At 28.0% G+C, this 15,086-nt stretch overlaps 1 protein-coding gene across 1 annotated transcript in view; it reads left to right on the forward strand.

Moving 5' to 3' along the window:
- Window positions 1-12,391, forward strand: part of LOC119683244 — a 222,246-nt gene extending 209,855 nt beyond the window's left edge. Inside the window, exons 24-26 of the mRNA XM_038096886.1 lie at window positions 1,615-3,510; window positions 4,100-5,851; window positions 12,021-12,391. Coding sequence (XP_037952814.1) covers window positions 1,615-3,510; window positions 4,100-5,851; window positions 12,021-12,170 — 3,798 coding nt within the window. The 3' untranslated portion in view covers window positions 12,171-12,391. The remainder of the gene's footprint in view (window positions 1-1,614; window positions 3,511-4,099; window positions 5,852-12,020) is intronic.
- Window positions 12,392-15,086: the final 2,695 nt, after the last annotated feature.

Below are 15,086 nucleotides of genomic sequence, written 5' to 3' on the forward strand. Positions count from 1 at the left end.
ACTTAAACCAAAAGCGATTAAGTCAGAAGTAACCGTAACAAAATAGATTATTCTATAGACTGTTAGAAGTGGAGTACATGGACATTATAACCCTACAAAATTAATCTAATTCTTTCTAATGTAAATGAGGTACTTTCTCGAAATAAGATTGACATGTCGCTTTTGCGATGATATCCTAATGTCCATGTGGTATCCATAAGAGAACATTTTATTTCAAATATTATATATAATAAAATAAATATACACATATATGCACACATATATGTACCAGTGTAACTATCATTACATTCCTGAATCTTTTGTTGTCTCTAATGCATAATCTCTCTTTAACCTCTACATTATATTACAATCTGTCAAAATCTATTGTAAGAAATTCCAGAATTACTTTTATAATTGCATTTTCCAGCAACATAATTTTATGAGTCGACTACAGAATACACCATGAAGCTTAAGCAAATCGAAATCCTACACTTCTTCGTTAGTAAAATAGATGATTATGATACCCAATCCTTTGGATCATGCATATCTCGTTCTTTCACACCATATCTATAAATTTCTTAATACTTCAACACATTTGTAATAAAATTATGTTAAATATACGCCTAAATCTACTACCGATTTCATGTAGACTCTCCATTCCATTTCCTCAGGAGTATCTTTTGTATTAAAAATTATACAATTTTTATTTTAGTAAATACTAATAAAAAAGTCCTTTGCAAATAACTCCATTATGAAGCAAATAGTTATTTGGGAAAATAATTGTTACTGCAATTCTTATAGTTTTTGACCTTACTACCAATATTATTTTCAATATTTGCATCAGCTTTCATTGGGAAACGAAAAGAAATGATATTTATATATTAAAAAGAATACTTCAAAATAAGCAGTATATATTCCAGTCAAACTGTCAAGTTCTATAAAAAAGGCAAATCTCTCAAATCATATTTCTTAAAGTACCCAAACTATTTTTCTCAGGAAGTTCTGAAAATACTACATATTAAACATTGATTTTTTATTGTAAGGCAGCCCTCATATTTCAACCTAAAAGATATTTTACTCAATACTTAGTCGTATTCTACTTTTGGATATAAAAAATCGTATCGAGAGAAATCGAGAAAAGTATATTATTTATGAAAAATTTTCAATGAAAACTTATTTTTTTTTATAGATAATTAAATTTTAGTAAAAATTTTTTATATTTAGATATAAAAATATAATTATAATAATTTATATTAAATTGTCACATATATAAATTACTTATATAGCTGTAACTTTTTGTTCATCCTGATTTTGTATTTCTTTTATTACCATTTATATTAATATTTTATTTAATTAATTGTTTTCATGTCACTAACATTAAATTTTCTACTCTAAATGTTGTTACTGACACCAAAATTAAATTACACCACAAATTGTTTTAATATTTTGAGTAATAAATTTTGCCAAATAAAATTAAATTGCTTAACCCAAAAACTAACCCAAAATAAAACTTTAAATATATTTCTTTTTGGCTTCTGTTACGTGCTTCCGTTAAAACTACTAATAATACAAACAAAACAACAAAATGCCCGCAAACAACCACTAACACGATTCCAACAACAACTGGGAACACAGTTCTCTACGACTTCTACAAATTTTAATAACAACACAAATGTGGTGCGCGTCGCTCCACGACCCAAGAGACTAAATGGAAATATCAGCCAAGTAACGCATGTACAACATCAACAAGAATACTACGACCAAGAACAGCAGCTACAATATCAGCATCAGCATCAACAACAACAGCTTCAACATCAACATCAGCAACAACAACAACAACAACAGCAACAGTACAACACCATGCAATATGGACGCAATCAGCAACTGACGCAGACCATGAATTCTCAACACATAATGGGTAATGGCAACAATGCTAACAACAAAGCCATACACCATTTACAAGATGGAGCCACAACAGTTCCACACACAAACCCACATCAAATTACCTACAATTTAAATAATTGCTTCCCAAAAAGCTACACCGAGTATTACCATCAGCAACAGCAGCAGAAGTTTAATTCAAATTCAGCATCAAATGCACAACTATTGAACGCAATCGAACATGACTACCCCGCCTATGCGGTCGTAGAACGTAACACTGTCGCCAATAACTCGTTGGCAGCTAACACAAATCCCTTCCTGGCCATTACAAATTTTAAGAAATATGACACCGACATCAACGACGGTGCCGGCGGCGGCACGTACGCAACTGGAGCCGACGGTGCTATTATATCGGCAACAGGTTCCATGCATCGCAATAAGCGTAAACACCTGCTCGACAAATGTACCGAAGATAAGAAGTTTTATTCATTGAAATTTACCGGCGGCAAAAATAAGCACTCAGCAAACAAGCCGCCTACAGTATTCGGCTTAAATGCCTCCATGATTACTGGTTCCACCACGCCATCGACTGCAATGGGAAATGCGAAATGCAAACGACATCATTCCTTTGCTGGTGGTAGCATTGGCGATATTGATTCTCAAGGTTCGTCAGTGCAACAACAGCAGCAGCAGGCAATAGGCCATAACAGCTTATTGCCACCTATAGCTAAGTCCGCAATGCGTTTCTATGATCCGCCCGTATATGAGAATCTCAGCGATTCGGTACAAATACACGAGTGTGAGATAGAACCGCATCCGCAGCCCGGTAGTAGTAGCACAACCAATGCACAACACCAACAACAAAAATCTGGTACAACTGGCACTGCTACCGTTTTGCTGCATCCACAGCCAAATTCACATGCTGCTGGTCACACGAGCCAAAAGAAAAAACATCACCATCGCCAACACCAGCAAAAGGATGATTTCAATCTAATCGAACCAGAACGTTTGAGCATTTATCGCAGTGATTCAGGCATTTCCAATAGTTCATACGAAGCTGTAACGCCCTTGGCAGGTGGTAATACTGCACGCAACAACAATATCAACGGCACACCAGCACCCAAAACACCGAAGTCAGTTAAGTCCAATAAAAATAGTCTACCAAATGCTTTGCCGATGGGAAGTCAAAAGAAAACTACTCGTTTAGCTAGTAATGCAGCCACGCCGCTCTACATGAACGTTGATGGTCAGTCACAAACTCAATTGGAACGTGCCTCTTCACCTGTTTCAACATTGGTTAATTCTTCCTACGAATCGGCATCTTCATCGCAAAATGATGGCACTGGCGCTTGTTCAACTGATCCCACATCAATTTCGTCCTGCAATTCGCTGTACAGCAGTGGAACAGGCACCATTATTGGTGGCGGAATTGCTGTCAGCAGAACTACTGCGGCAGCAGCACGTTGCAATCGACATCAGAAACCTGCAGATATAACAACACCTGAAGAATTCGAGCAATATCAGTTAGGGCATCATGCACACTCCTCGTCATCTTTATCGGTGGCGAGCAATGCCAGTGCCAGTGGACGTAAATGCAAAAAGCGCGCAAATGTGATGAATGTAGGAGTAAGCGGAGCAGGATTAAATGAGGTTTGTATATGCTAATGCTTTGCATGCTTTAGTTTTTCTTTTTCTAAATAAATTTCACATTTAATTTTTTTAACAAAGAAAAATTTCTTTCAAACTAAGAAAAAATATATACACAATTATATATTTGCAAATGTATTTGCTATTAATGTGTATGTATTATACCGGTCAAATAGTAATAGTACATATACATAACTTCAACTCAACCAAGAATTTTGTTATATCTCCATCTAGAGAGATATATTTGGAACGGTTTTATTATACTCCGTGGCTGTAAGTACCCCTTAGGATGTAATATTATACCCTTTGCTCCTAAGTTCAGAGAGAAAACAAAATAAGAGAAATTTTTCTTCATACATATGTTTAAATGTTGATTTTTTTAACCCATAACTTACCATAAATTTTTATTATTTTCTTAATAAATTTATGTTTTTTTTCCTAATTTTATTTCATATTTTTCATTTGGTAACGTTTTTATTTGGATTTATGTTGCCAACACGCACAAATGCGTAACACACACAAACACTGAATCCCGCTTTTCATTTTGTCGTTGACGTTGCATGTTGCTTATATTAACTCAAACTTAAAACAGTCAACAATAGCAAATACTAATCCATTTCTAGCAACAAAATATACGACAAGCGCCCACACCTCCGCCCACGGGATTATCAACCTCGCGAAACTACGACGAAAGACTATCAGCGACCCCTACGCACATATCAAGTATATCACCGACAACAGCGTCAGCAACAGCGAAACATACAATTATTGCACCAAATCCGCGTACATTGCACAGACAGCAGCAGCAGCAACAGCAACATCAACATCAACAGCAACAACAACATCTAAATCACAACAACAGCAGCAACAGCAAATTAGCTTACAACAATGCAACATCAATAATGCCAACAATCTTATCTACCAACAGCACAACAAGCAATCTTATTACCAACAACGCAATCAACAACAAATGTTAATGCCAAACGAAGCTGCTGATGATGACAACAACAACAACAACAACGATGACGACAACGACGACGACGATGAAGTGCCATTGCAACAATGCGGATTAGGGCAAGCAAATGAGAAATTAAAATTGCCAACAAGGCAAAGGATATCAAACGTCATAAATATGCAAACATATGCAGTAACAAAACTAAATGAACAACATGAACAACAGGAACAACAACTAACAACAAAACTACCAACAACGGCAGCAATTGATGCAACTATTGATGTTGCAAGTGATGATGTCACCGCTGTTGATACAAATGCAGCTGTTGCAGCTGGATTTGTGGGGCGACCAATAAGATTGCCACTACGAAAATATCACAGCTTTCATTTTCAGCCATCGCAGACAGTTGCTGGCATACGACTTTGCAAATTGCAGCAATTACGTATGGAAATGCAGTATCAACAACAACTGCACGAACTGCAGCTGCAATTGCAACAACAGCAGAAACAACATCAATTGGAACAACAGTTGCTGAGAATGTATGTACCACCAGTTAAACCACCAAAACATTTTGCCCATCTGGGCCCACTGGTGTTTCAGCCATTCACACTGAACGAGAACCGCGCCTTCAAACCTATATCACCGGTAACAGGAAATGCTACTGCATGTACTGACACAACTGCAGCAACAGAAGCAGCGACAATAGTCGTCAGTGATGAAGTACAAGCAAATAAATTAAATGCAAACATAGACACAAACTACTCCGTTGGCGATAGCATCGTTGATGATGTTGAGTATACCAGCAAGTTGGACGAAAATAAAGTCAATACCGTGCAAGAAGTAGAAGAAGTGGAAGAAACAGAAGTCGATGAAGAAAAATTTGAAATGAGCGAAGAATTTTCCGATGAAATTAAGCGTATAACGAACGTTGCAGACAACGCCAACAATTTGTACGCATACACTGCAAATCGCCGTAATCCTGCTGCATCCTTGGAAGCTTTAGAAGCATTAACCAAATGTGATCCAGCATTCATAAACGCCAGCAGACCAGGAAATCGTCAAAATTTACATACACAAATACCATTTGCTGCCAGAGACGAAAGCACCACACCACAATTGTTAGCCAAGCTGCGTACACAACTGGAAGGAAGCCAAAATGCGGGTATGACAAGTGCATGTCAAACAAGTACTGCGACTGCTGATGCAATAGCTGAAGACGACGATGAAGACTTAGGTTACTCTTACTGCGAGGAAGTTGTAACAGATGATGACGATGAAACACTTACAGGAGACTCATCGCCGAATCCAACAATCATACTAAGCGCGGATAGAAACGGCGGCGGGCAGGTTAAGTATATAATGCAGCATAGTTCGCGAGAAGTGCACATTTAACACCGAAAAATGTTAAACTCTCGAATCTTAAAGTAAGTAGCCACGGCTCCAAAGCCAACACAAGTTGGCTTGCATGCAAAACAAAAGACAAGGTATTTAGCAACTAAACAAAATTTTTAGTAATCACTTAATATATTTATGTATGAAAAGTATTGTGAAGATATTAAGAGAGCGAAGTTAGTAGCTTAGAGTAGTGATAAGCATAAGTTTAAGTGTAAAAATAGGTTAGATAAAGCAAACCAAAACTTCAAATAAAGTTAAATAACACAAAAAAAAAGCAACAAATGCAAACCAAATGACTTTCCAAAAGACAAAAATTAAATTAAAATTAATTACTATAAAAAAATATATTTATATGTAAAATAAGTATTAAAAAAAAAATTTACTAAATATAGCAAGTAAGAGAAAAAAAATTAAAAATACATACCAAAAATTAAATTTAAAATTTATTTAAAAATTAAAACAAAAATAAAATTATTAAATTATATACTTATAAGCGAAATTCAAAAAGAAGAAAAAAACAAAAAATATTATTAAACAATGCCACGAGCTCACGCCCCTTAAGTAGGCTATTATTAGGCATTATAAGTTATGTATTTAAAGTTAAAGTATATAGAATTAATATAGAAATGACTGTATTTGTGAGTTAAGTTTGTTAAAATATATTATGTATTTTATATGGAAGTTAAAATTTGATTTCATTATGGTGAAAAAAAAAAAAATAAATATACAAGTAACTACTTATGTAATAGTTTAAATATGTATAGAAGTATTTAAATCACTTTTTAATAAACTCGTACTCAAAATACACGTATGAGTAAAATTTATGTAAATGTGTAAAAGTAGGAATTTATATGTATTCAATATCATACATGCATTTAATATAAAATGATGCATTCTAATTAAATATTAAACTCAAATTTATTGAACAATTTAAATTTACATTTTACTTTTACTTTTGTATATAGAAATTTAAAATATTTTTAATCTGCAATATTTTATTACTTAAATATTTAAGTTTAAGCAAACGAGCATAAGTGAAGGTAACCACATATTATTTGGTAAATTATTATATAAATATACTAATTAAATTAAATATTGTTTATGAATTTCGTATATTTATTTATAAAGTTTAAGTGTAAACAAATTTAAAATATATCTGCCCAATTATATTTAAGTTATTTACAATATTTATTTGTATGCCATTAGTTTAATTTATTTATTTTTTTATTAATTAAATAAAATTCAGAAAATTTTACATAAAAATACTTTTAAATAAAGTGTGCGAAAAATTAAGTATTCAAATAATATTTAAAATTTTTTAATAATTTTATTATTTAAATTTATCTCATCATAACCTTAAGTTTTGATTGGTTCGAGTGCTGCAGCAATTTGTCTTTTACCCTAGAAACTTATCATCCTCATTAACAATGGCACTGTTAGACGTCGGCATAGTCGGCGACCGCTGTCCACTTAGGGCCTAAGAAAGACCATTAACGACCATTTTTCCCAAAATAAACTAAATTCTTAATATAAAAGTACTTCTTGAATAAAAATTTTAAGTTTATTTTCCTTATTTCCTTAGTTCCTTATTTTTTGTTTACTTTAAAATTAATTTCCATTCAAAACTCACAAATAAATAAATAGTAAATAATAAATAAATTTTATTTTATTCGAGAATTTATTACAATTTTTCTTAATTAAAAACTCTCATTTCATTTCTTTAGGTTGAAGGATCTAGCAATCCAGTTCCTCATTCTTAGTTAACTTTACTATTAATTTTAATATTAACTCACAAATAAATAAATAAAAATAATAAATAAATAAATAATAAATACTAAATAAATAAATAAATAAATTTTATTTTAATCATGAAGTTATTATTAATTTTAATTTATTAAAAAATTTTCATTTCCTTAGGTCGAAGGATCTAGCAGTCCAGTTCCTTATTCTTTGTTAACTTTAATATTAATTTTAATGTTAACTCAAAAATAAATAAATAAAAATAATAAATAAATAAATAATAAATACTGAATAAATAAATAAATTTTATTTGAATCGAGAATTAATTATTAATTATTATTAATTAAAAACTTTCATTTCAATTCTTTAGGGCGAAGGACCTAGCAGTCCAGCCCCTTATTCTTAGTTAACTCTAAAATTAATTTTAATGTTAACTCAAAAATAAATAAATAAATAAATAAATAAATTTTATTTAATCCGGATTAATTTGTAATAAACTAAAAACATCCCTGCAAACATTTTATTTATAAATTTTGGACACCACCAATAAGAATTAAACTGTAGTTATAATATGAAAATTTGTATTTGAGATTTGACTCTCTGCATAACAGAACCTTAGGCACGTTTTAGAAATTCTTTTCAAATAATTCAACTGCTAGACTTTGGGTGAATAGTTTCAAATTTTTTTAAATTAAAATTGATGTGAAATATTTAATATGAATATATTTTCCTTTCCGAAGTAAGTAATTTTAAATAGTAATTGCTTTATTACACAAAGAAAGGATTAAAAATTATATGCCATTTTTTGACACCCATTTTTTTTTGTTTAGTCATTAAGATTTTATTAAAAACATTATTAATCATATATATAAAAATGGCAAAATATAAGGGCGGTGGAACTATATAGACACCTAATTTATTTTATTTAGTCATTATTGATCTATTAAAAAAATGATTAATTTTATATATAAAAATGGCAAAATATAATGGAGTCTAAACTATACATTAAATAAGTGCAACTAATTTTTTTTCAATTTTTTTTCAAATAGGACATCTTTAATTAGTAAATCAACAGTTAATAACAAATAAATTTCATAAAGTGCGTCAAAAAAAAAAAAAATACACACACATTTATTTAATGCAAAGCATATATTTTAATAATTTTTCAACTAAAATAAAACTATTTTTAAATAAGTTGAATTAAAAAAAAAAATAAAAAAAACAAAGAAAACATATAGTTTATACATTTTTAATGTTTTTATAGAGCGTTTCCGACTTCGAGGATCCATACAGAGGCAGTAATACGTACATTTTCTGAAAACAAAAATCCTCACATACTTGTATCTATCAGTTATACAAAATATATTTCTGAAATAAATTTTAAATATTTTATCCTTTTCACAAAAAGGTAATAAATAAATATTGCCAATTTAAAAAAAAAATTAAAATGCAATTAAAAGCTTGAAAAAAAGTTGCTTTCATTTTGTATGCAACAAAAATTAAAAGTGAAAATCTTTTAATTGAAAAATGTAAAGAATTTTTTTTAGGAATGTTAATAATTTATTAATAAATTACTGTCGTATGCTGTGATTCTTTTTTTTTTGTTCGTGCAATAACTGAAAAAATTTATAAATATTAAATTAAATTAAAAATCAAATTCTTGATAAAAACAAAAAACGCTGCATTCGTTATTCGTCTGTATAGATTCTTATCATTTGATTGTCGTTTTGTTGTTCTACGTTTATACCCAGTTTTATAATAATTTAATTTAATTGCTATCGTAATTAATCACTCTTTTTGTTATTCTAATTTTAATTATGCCGCAATAAAGTTAAAGAATAATTAAAGCAACACTTTTACGCGTTCAGGACCCATAACAGCACGACAGAATAATAAATTATTAACTTGCATGTCTTAAGAGGAAATTAATGCGCGAAAATTGTTTAATAAAAGGCTTCTCTAACCAACAAACTTCCTCCAGGGCTTCAGGAAAGTTTACTACTAATAGAAAATTGCTTAATAATTAAGTGAAGTTAATTTAATTAATGCTTTATGTTTATGCTTTAAAGAAGTTCAATTTAACTTAACCATTTTTAAAAACAAAAAAAAAACGTAATAATTTATTAGAGTCAAATAACTGACTCTAATATGCAGTAGACGTCCAATTTAACGAATGATTTCCTGCAGAGGTGTTTCGTTAAATCGAAAAATTCGTTAAATGATATAAATGTATTAGACAAATATATAGGTATAATCTTCAGTTGTTATTATTAAAAAAAAATTAAATTCGACAATTTCTTGATGATTTAATTAATTTATTATATACTGCCGATCAGACACTTTATTCTCTATAGGCCATATAGAAAGGTGATGTTGCACAGCATAATTTTGTAGGCATTTTAGGTGAAAGATTCCTCTTCAGTTACATTTCTTTCAATAGTTGTTCACCAACTTTACTAGTAGGCTCTACGTTGATCCATAATTTAAAATGTGTCTTAAAAAATACATACATTATAGTTCTAACGCTTGTCATTAATTTTAAGTTCACAAGAACGATTTGGGTTAAAGCATTTCGCTTCGAGAGATCTCAGAGATCTGATAGCCAGCATTTTGCTTATATTTTATTTTATTGTATTATACTTAATTATATTTTATTCAATTATATTCTATTTAATTATATTCTATTATATTGTGTGCTGTACTATTATATTCAATTCTGTTACCAATTCCAAGAAAATTCTTACCAGAAAACAAATGATTTAATCTGAGAACTTTTAAAACCCTAACTGTCAAATTTCGAGTTTTATTCGACAACAACATTGAAATGATCGGATGAACAACATTGAAATGATGCGTAATAGCAGAACAACATCTCCTCACAATTCTCCATTTAGAATTAATGTATCAATTTATAGGCTATAAGCTTGCTTTCGATTTCAAGTCACTTTATATGGTAACTCTCAAAGTAAAATCTTTTACCTATTTATCTATCAGAGTCTATTTTGACATAACTCCACTTTAATTTGGTGTCATTTTGTATGGCAGTCCCTAAGTAAGGTCGGTCTTTTATTATCTTATTACTTAATGTCATTTCGTATGGGATAAACTAAGGGGCTTATACTCTTATTACCTGATGTCATTTTGTATGGGATGTAATAAGGTATTGTATTATCTTATTACCTGTTGAATATTCTAGAGTGTATTCAACCCAACAACTTCATTGGCATTTATAAACTGGTTTTTTATTTAAAACAGATTTGACTCTGATTTGACATCTCCTTATATAAGAGCTCAGTAAGAAAGAACTTTAAACTATCTAATATCTGGCAGGACTTTTAAAGTCTACTTAGTATATCGGCTTAAAAAAAAATGCACTTATATAGTTTCGAACTTCCTCGTAGGCATTCATAAAACTACTATCTAATTTGTATCAGACCCAACTTCAATTTGCCGCAACTTACATCAGCGGCTTAAGAATTTTTTGATACCAACAAAAAGTATATCTGAAGAAGTGAATACTAGTTCATAAGAATCTGACAGACTTACTAACACCGCGTTATCAAATCTCAGAATGGCTACGGGAACCTCGGGGAGATATGCAGATCTGAGGTCAATTATTGCTTAGTCTAATGAAGTGATAAACAATAATCCAGTCAAGGCGCAAAGAGGGGTTTTGTAGAAACATCGCAGTTAATAGAGAGTAAAAGTGATCAAGTGCACTGACACAACTCAACTAGCCTCAACATAAAAGAATCTAAAATTGACTAGAACGGACAGTGTGAAGATGTTTAAAAATAAATATTACTTAAAAAAAAGACAAGGCAACTTTTGTATTTAATATACAGGGTGTTTCATACTAACTTCCTTTAGTTTTGCCAAGTGATTTCCTTCAATTTGCAAAAAAAGAATATTATTATTAAAAGTAGGAAAGGTTTCATTACCAGTATTCATTGAAATACAGAATTGATGAATCAATGATTTCATATAGTCAAAAGAAACTCCATTTGAGAGAAAAGATTAATATTAAAGTTAAAAAATCCTTAATATTTCTAAGATGACTTATTCAAATAACTTAATTAGTCAATAATAAATTTTTCAGTTTATTAACCTGGACATACGTGAAGCTTGATATTCGTTAAGTTTGCCATTCGTTATATTGGATAATCGTTATATTGGAGATCTACTGTAATATTATTATACAATAATTATATTTTAAATTAAATATTTTAAATTTTGAAGTTTTAAAAATTATGCAGTGATACTAAAATAAGCAAACTTCACAGCTGCTAGCATCATTCACCTACTAACGTAATAATGAAATTAAATCTAGTTTCATTGAGTTCATTACTGAAATCAGCTTGGTCCTCAGTTCTAAACAATCAGTATTTTTATTATATATTAATTTTATTAAATTTCTATTTAGCCTTTGGGTGCAGCAAACTTTGATGATGAACTGATTTATGCCGATCTCGAAAGTCAGCACTACGGTCCAATTAATTATAAAGCAGCTTCTATCTATGCACAAGTCAAGAAAAACAAGCAAAGTGGCGCTTTAGTAGAAACCAAAAATTAAACTTAAATCTATCAAGTTTAGTTAGTTTAATCGAATACCACCAAACTTACCACTAGTCAAGCTTGTGTAAAATAGTGGGAAAATATTTAAATCGTGCATTTCAAAATATTTTTATAAGTTAGATGCCTTTGACAAAATTGAGCAACAGTTTAGTCCCAGTCAAGGAATTACTGGAACTAATCATTTTTATGCTATAATTTTTTTTCAATAAATTTTTAATTATTTTACAATTCATTTAAATTTCTTAATTAGTTTAACTAACTAATTGGAAATGAAATTGTTTAAAAATAGAATAACAAATTTTATACTAAAAAATTTTTCAAAAATTCTAAAATACTATAATTTAGCTATTAATATATTGAGTTTAAAAATATACATACATATATACAGAATAAGTAAAATGCAGTAAATTTATATCAGCACAATTTGCACATTTTGTAAAATAAAAGCCAAAATATTTTATAGTAAAACCAACACATAAACTCATAATCACCAAACTTCCTCACAAATTGCAACAAAAATGAAATAAATTAAAACCACAAACCCAAAATATTTTCAATACACGAAATTCAAATTGAAACTAAAAACTGAAAATAATTAGTGAATAAATAAATATTAGTGTAAAATATTAAACAATTTTTAATAATTTAAAAAAAATTTTCTACTTAACCAAACGACATAACTAGCAGCAAATATTGTATTTATAATAAAATACAAATGAACTACAAATTAATATTACTATTCTACTATTTAAAAATATTACTAAATAAAAGATGAAACTAAAACATGAATATGTAAAAATAAATAAAACTAATATAATTGAATTATTTTAGTTAATTTAAAAAAGAATTAATAATATTTTAACACAAATATATGTAACGAAAACTGTACTCAAACCAAAAACTAATTTAAAAAAAATATTAAATATTTTTTTGTAAATGTCATTTATAATTTTATTTACTCAAATAAGTAATAAAAATTGCTTAATAATTAATTTCAGAAATCAATAAAATTAATAAAAAAAATCTTAAGAACATTTTTTTTAATAACGAATATTCAAGAAAATAATAAGAACATAAAACATTAAAAAATTCTTTCTTTTTTTTAAATATAATTTTTTTTAAAATAATTTATTAAAAATATTTTTTTTAAAAATAATCTTTTTAAAAATAATTTTTTTGAAAATAATTTTTTCGAAAACAATTTTTTTTAAATAATTTTATTTAACGAGAATTTAACTTTATTATGGGCTTAATATTTTTTTTAATAATCAGAATTTCCTTTAGGATCTGAATTTTTTATTAAACCTTTGTAAAGAATTTGAGTTTATATATTAAAATTTTAAACTATCAATTACTACATTTTTTTTAAATTCTTTTAATAAAACAAAACTTTATGAAAGAATTATTTGTTTTTTTATAAGACTTTTTAAAGAAATTTAAATTTTTATCAAATTTAAAAATTGTAGTAAGAACTAAATATTTTTTATTAAACCTCAAAGTTAAAATAAAAATTTATTTTATCTTTTTAAAATTTTGATATTAAAAATTTTAATTTATTTTATTCATTTAATTTAAAAAATATAAAAATTTAAAGACTAAATTTACTTATACTAAAATAAATCTTTATTTTATTAAAACATTTGATAAAAAAAATTTTTACTTATTATAATTTCTATTTTTTTATTTAAAATAAATAAAGATCTATTTATACTTAAAAATTTTTAATTGAAATTTATACTTATTTAAATTTATTTATATTTAAATAAATCTTTATTTATTAAAACTAAAATCTTTATTAAGAATTTAATTTTTTCACACCAAATGATTACTAAAAATAAGTTTTATTTAAAACTTAAAACTTTAATAAGAATGTAATTTCTTTTATTATTTTTTTAATTTTTAAATTCAATTTTATTTTATTTTTGTGTTAAAATATAAAACTTTGGTGAAAATTTAATATGTTTTTTTACTCCAAAAAAATTTTAAGAATGTAACAATGTTATATATTTACATTGTATTTCAGCTAACTCACTTTTATGTAAATAGCTCTAATATATAGAAATATTGAATAAAAAACTAATATTTATATATATATAAACTTTATTAAATTGACTCTGAATGTAGCATAAAATGTATATTTTTAACCTTGTAAAAAACAGCAGTTGCTTGCAAAATAACTCAAAATAAAAAAGTAAATAAAATTATTAAGATAAAAATGATAAATTATTAATAAAAAAATAAGAAAAGAAAATTATTATAAGCTCATATGACATTTATTTGATATTTATGTTAATAAAGGAAAAACAACTAAATCAAATAATCATATGCAATTCATGAATTTAATTTGTTACAAAAATAAAATATTTATATAATATTAAAAATATTAATTGATATTAAATTGATAAATGAAGTAAATTTAGACTCAACTATACATAAAGAAAAAATTGTTTAATTTCAATTTATTTAAATAAAATAAAATAAATAAAAGAAAAGAAATAAATTTAAAAAGGAGTTTTAATTAATTTTTGAATAACTAGGGAGTTGCCATATGAAAAATTTGTCATAAACAATTAGTATTTTTCTTGTTTTTGCTGTGTTGGTCTATTTTAGAGTAAGTCTTAACTATTTTATGCATACCTAAGATATTATTTACAGTACTTATGCTAAGTACATGATGTGATAAAATTTTGATTTTATCCTTTGTAGAAACATAAGGTAGTATACCCAAAATAAGGTTGATGCCAGAGAAAAGAGAGTTTCACTAAACGCGACTCTATGGATCTGTCGCCAACTCTACTATCCAGATGCTACAAGTTGCTCAAAGTCACGCTGCCCGAAGACTCTTCAAAATGCCAAGGTAAATCCGCAAGAAGACGGATGTACCGAAGACTCTTTAAAGTGCCGTGTTACATCC

This window comes from Teleopsis dalmanni, chromosome 1 (assembly GCF_002237135.1).
Source record: "Teleopsis dalmanni isolate 2A chromosome 1, ASM223713v2, whole genome shotgun sequence".
Lineage (NCBI taxonomy): Eukaryota > Metazoa > Arthropoda > Insecta > Diptera > Diopsidae > Teleopsis > Teleopsis dalmanni.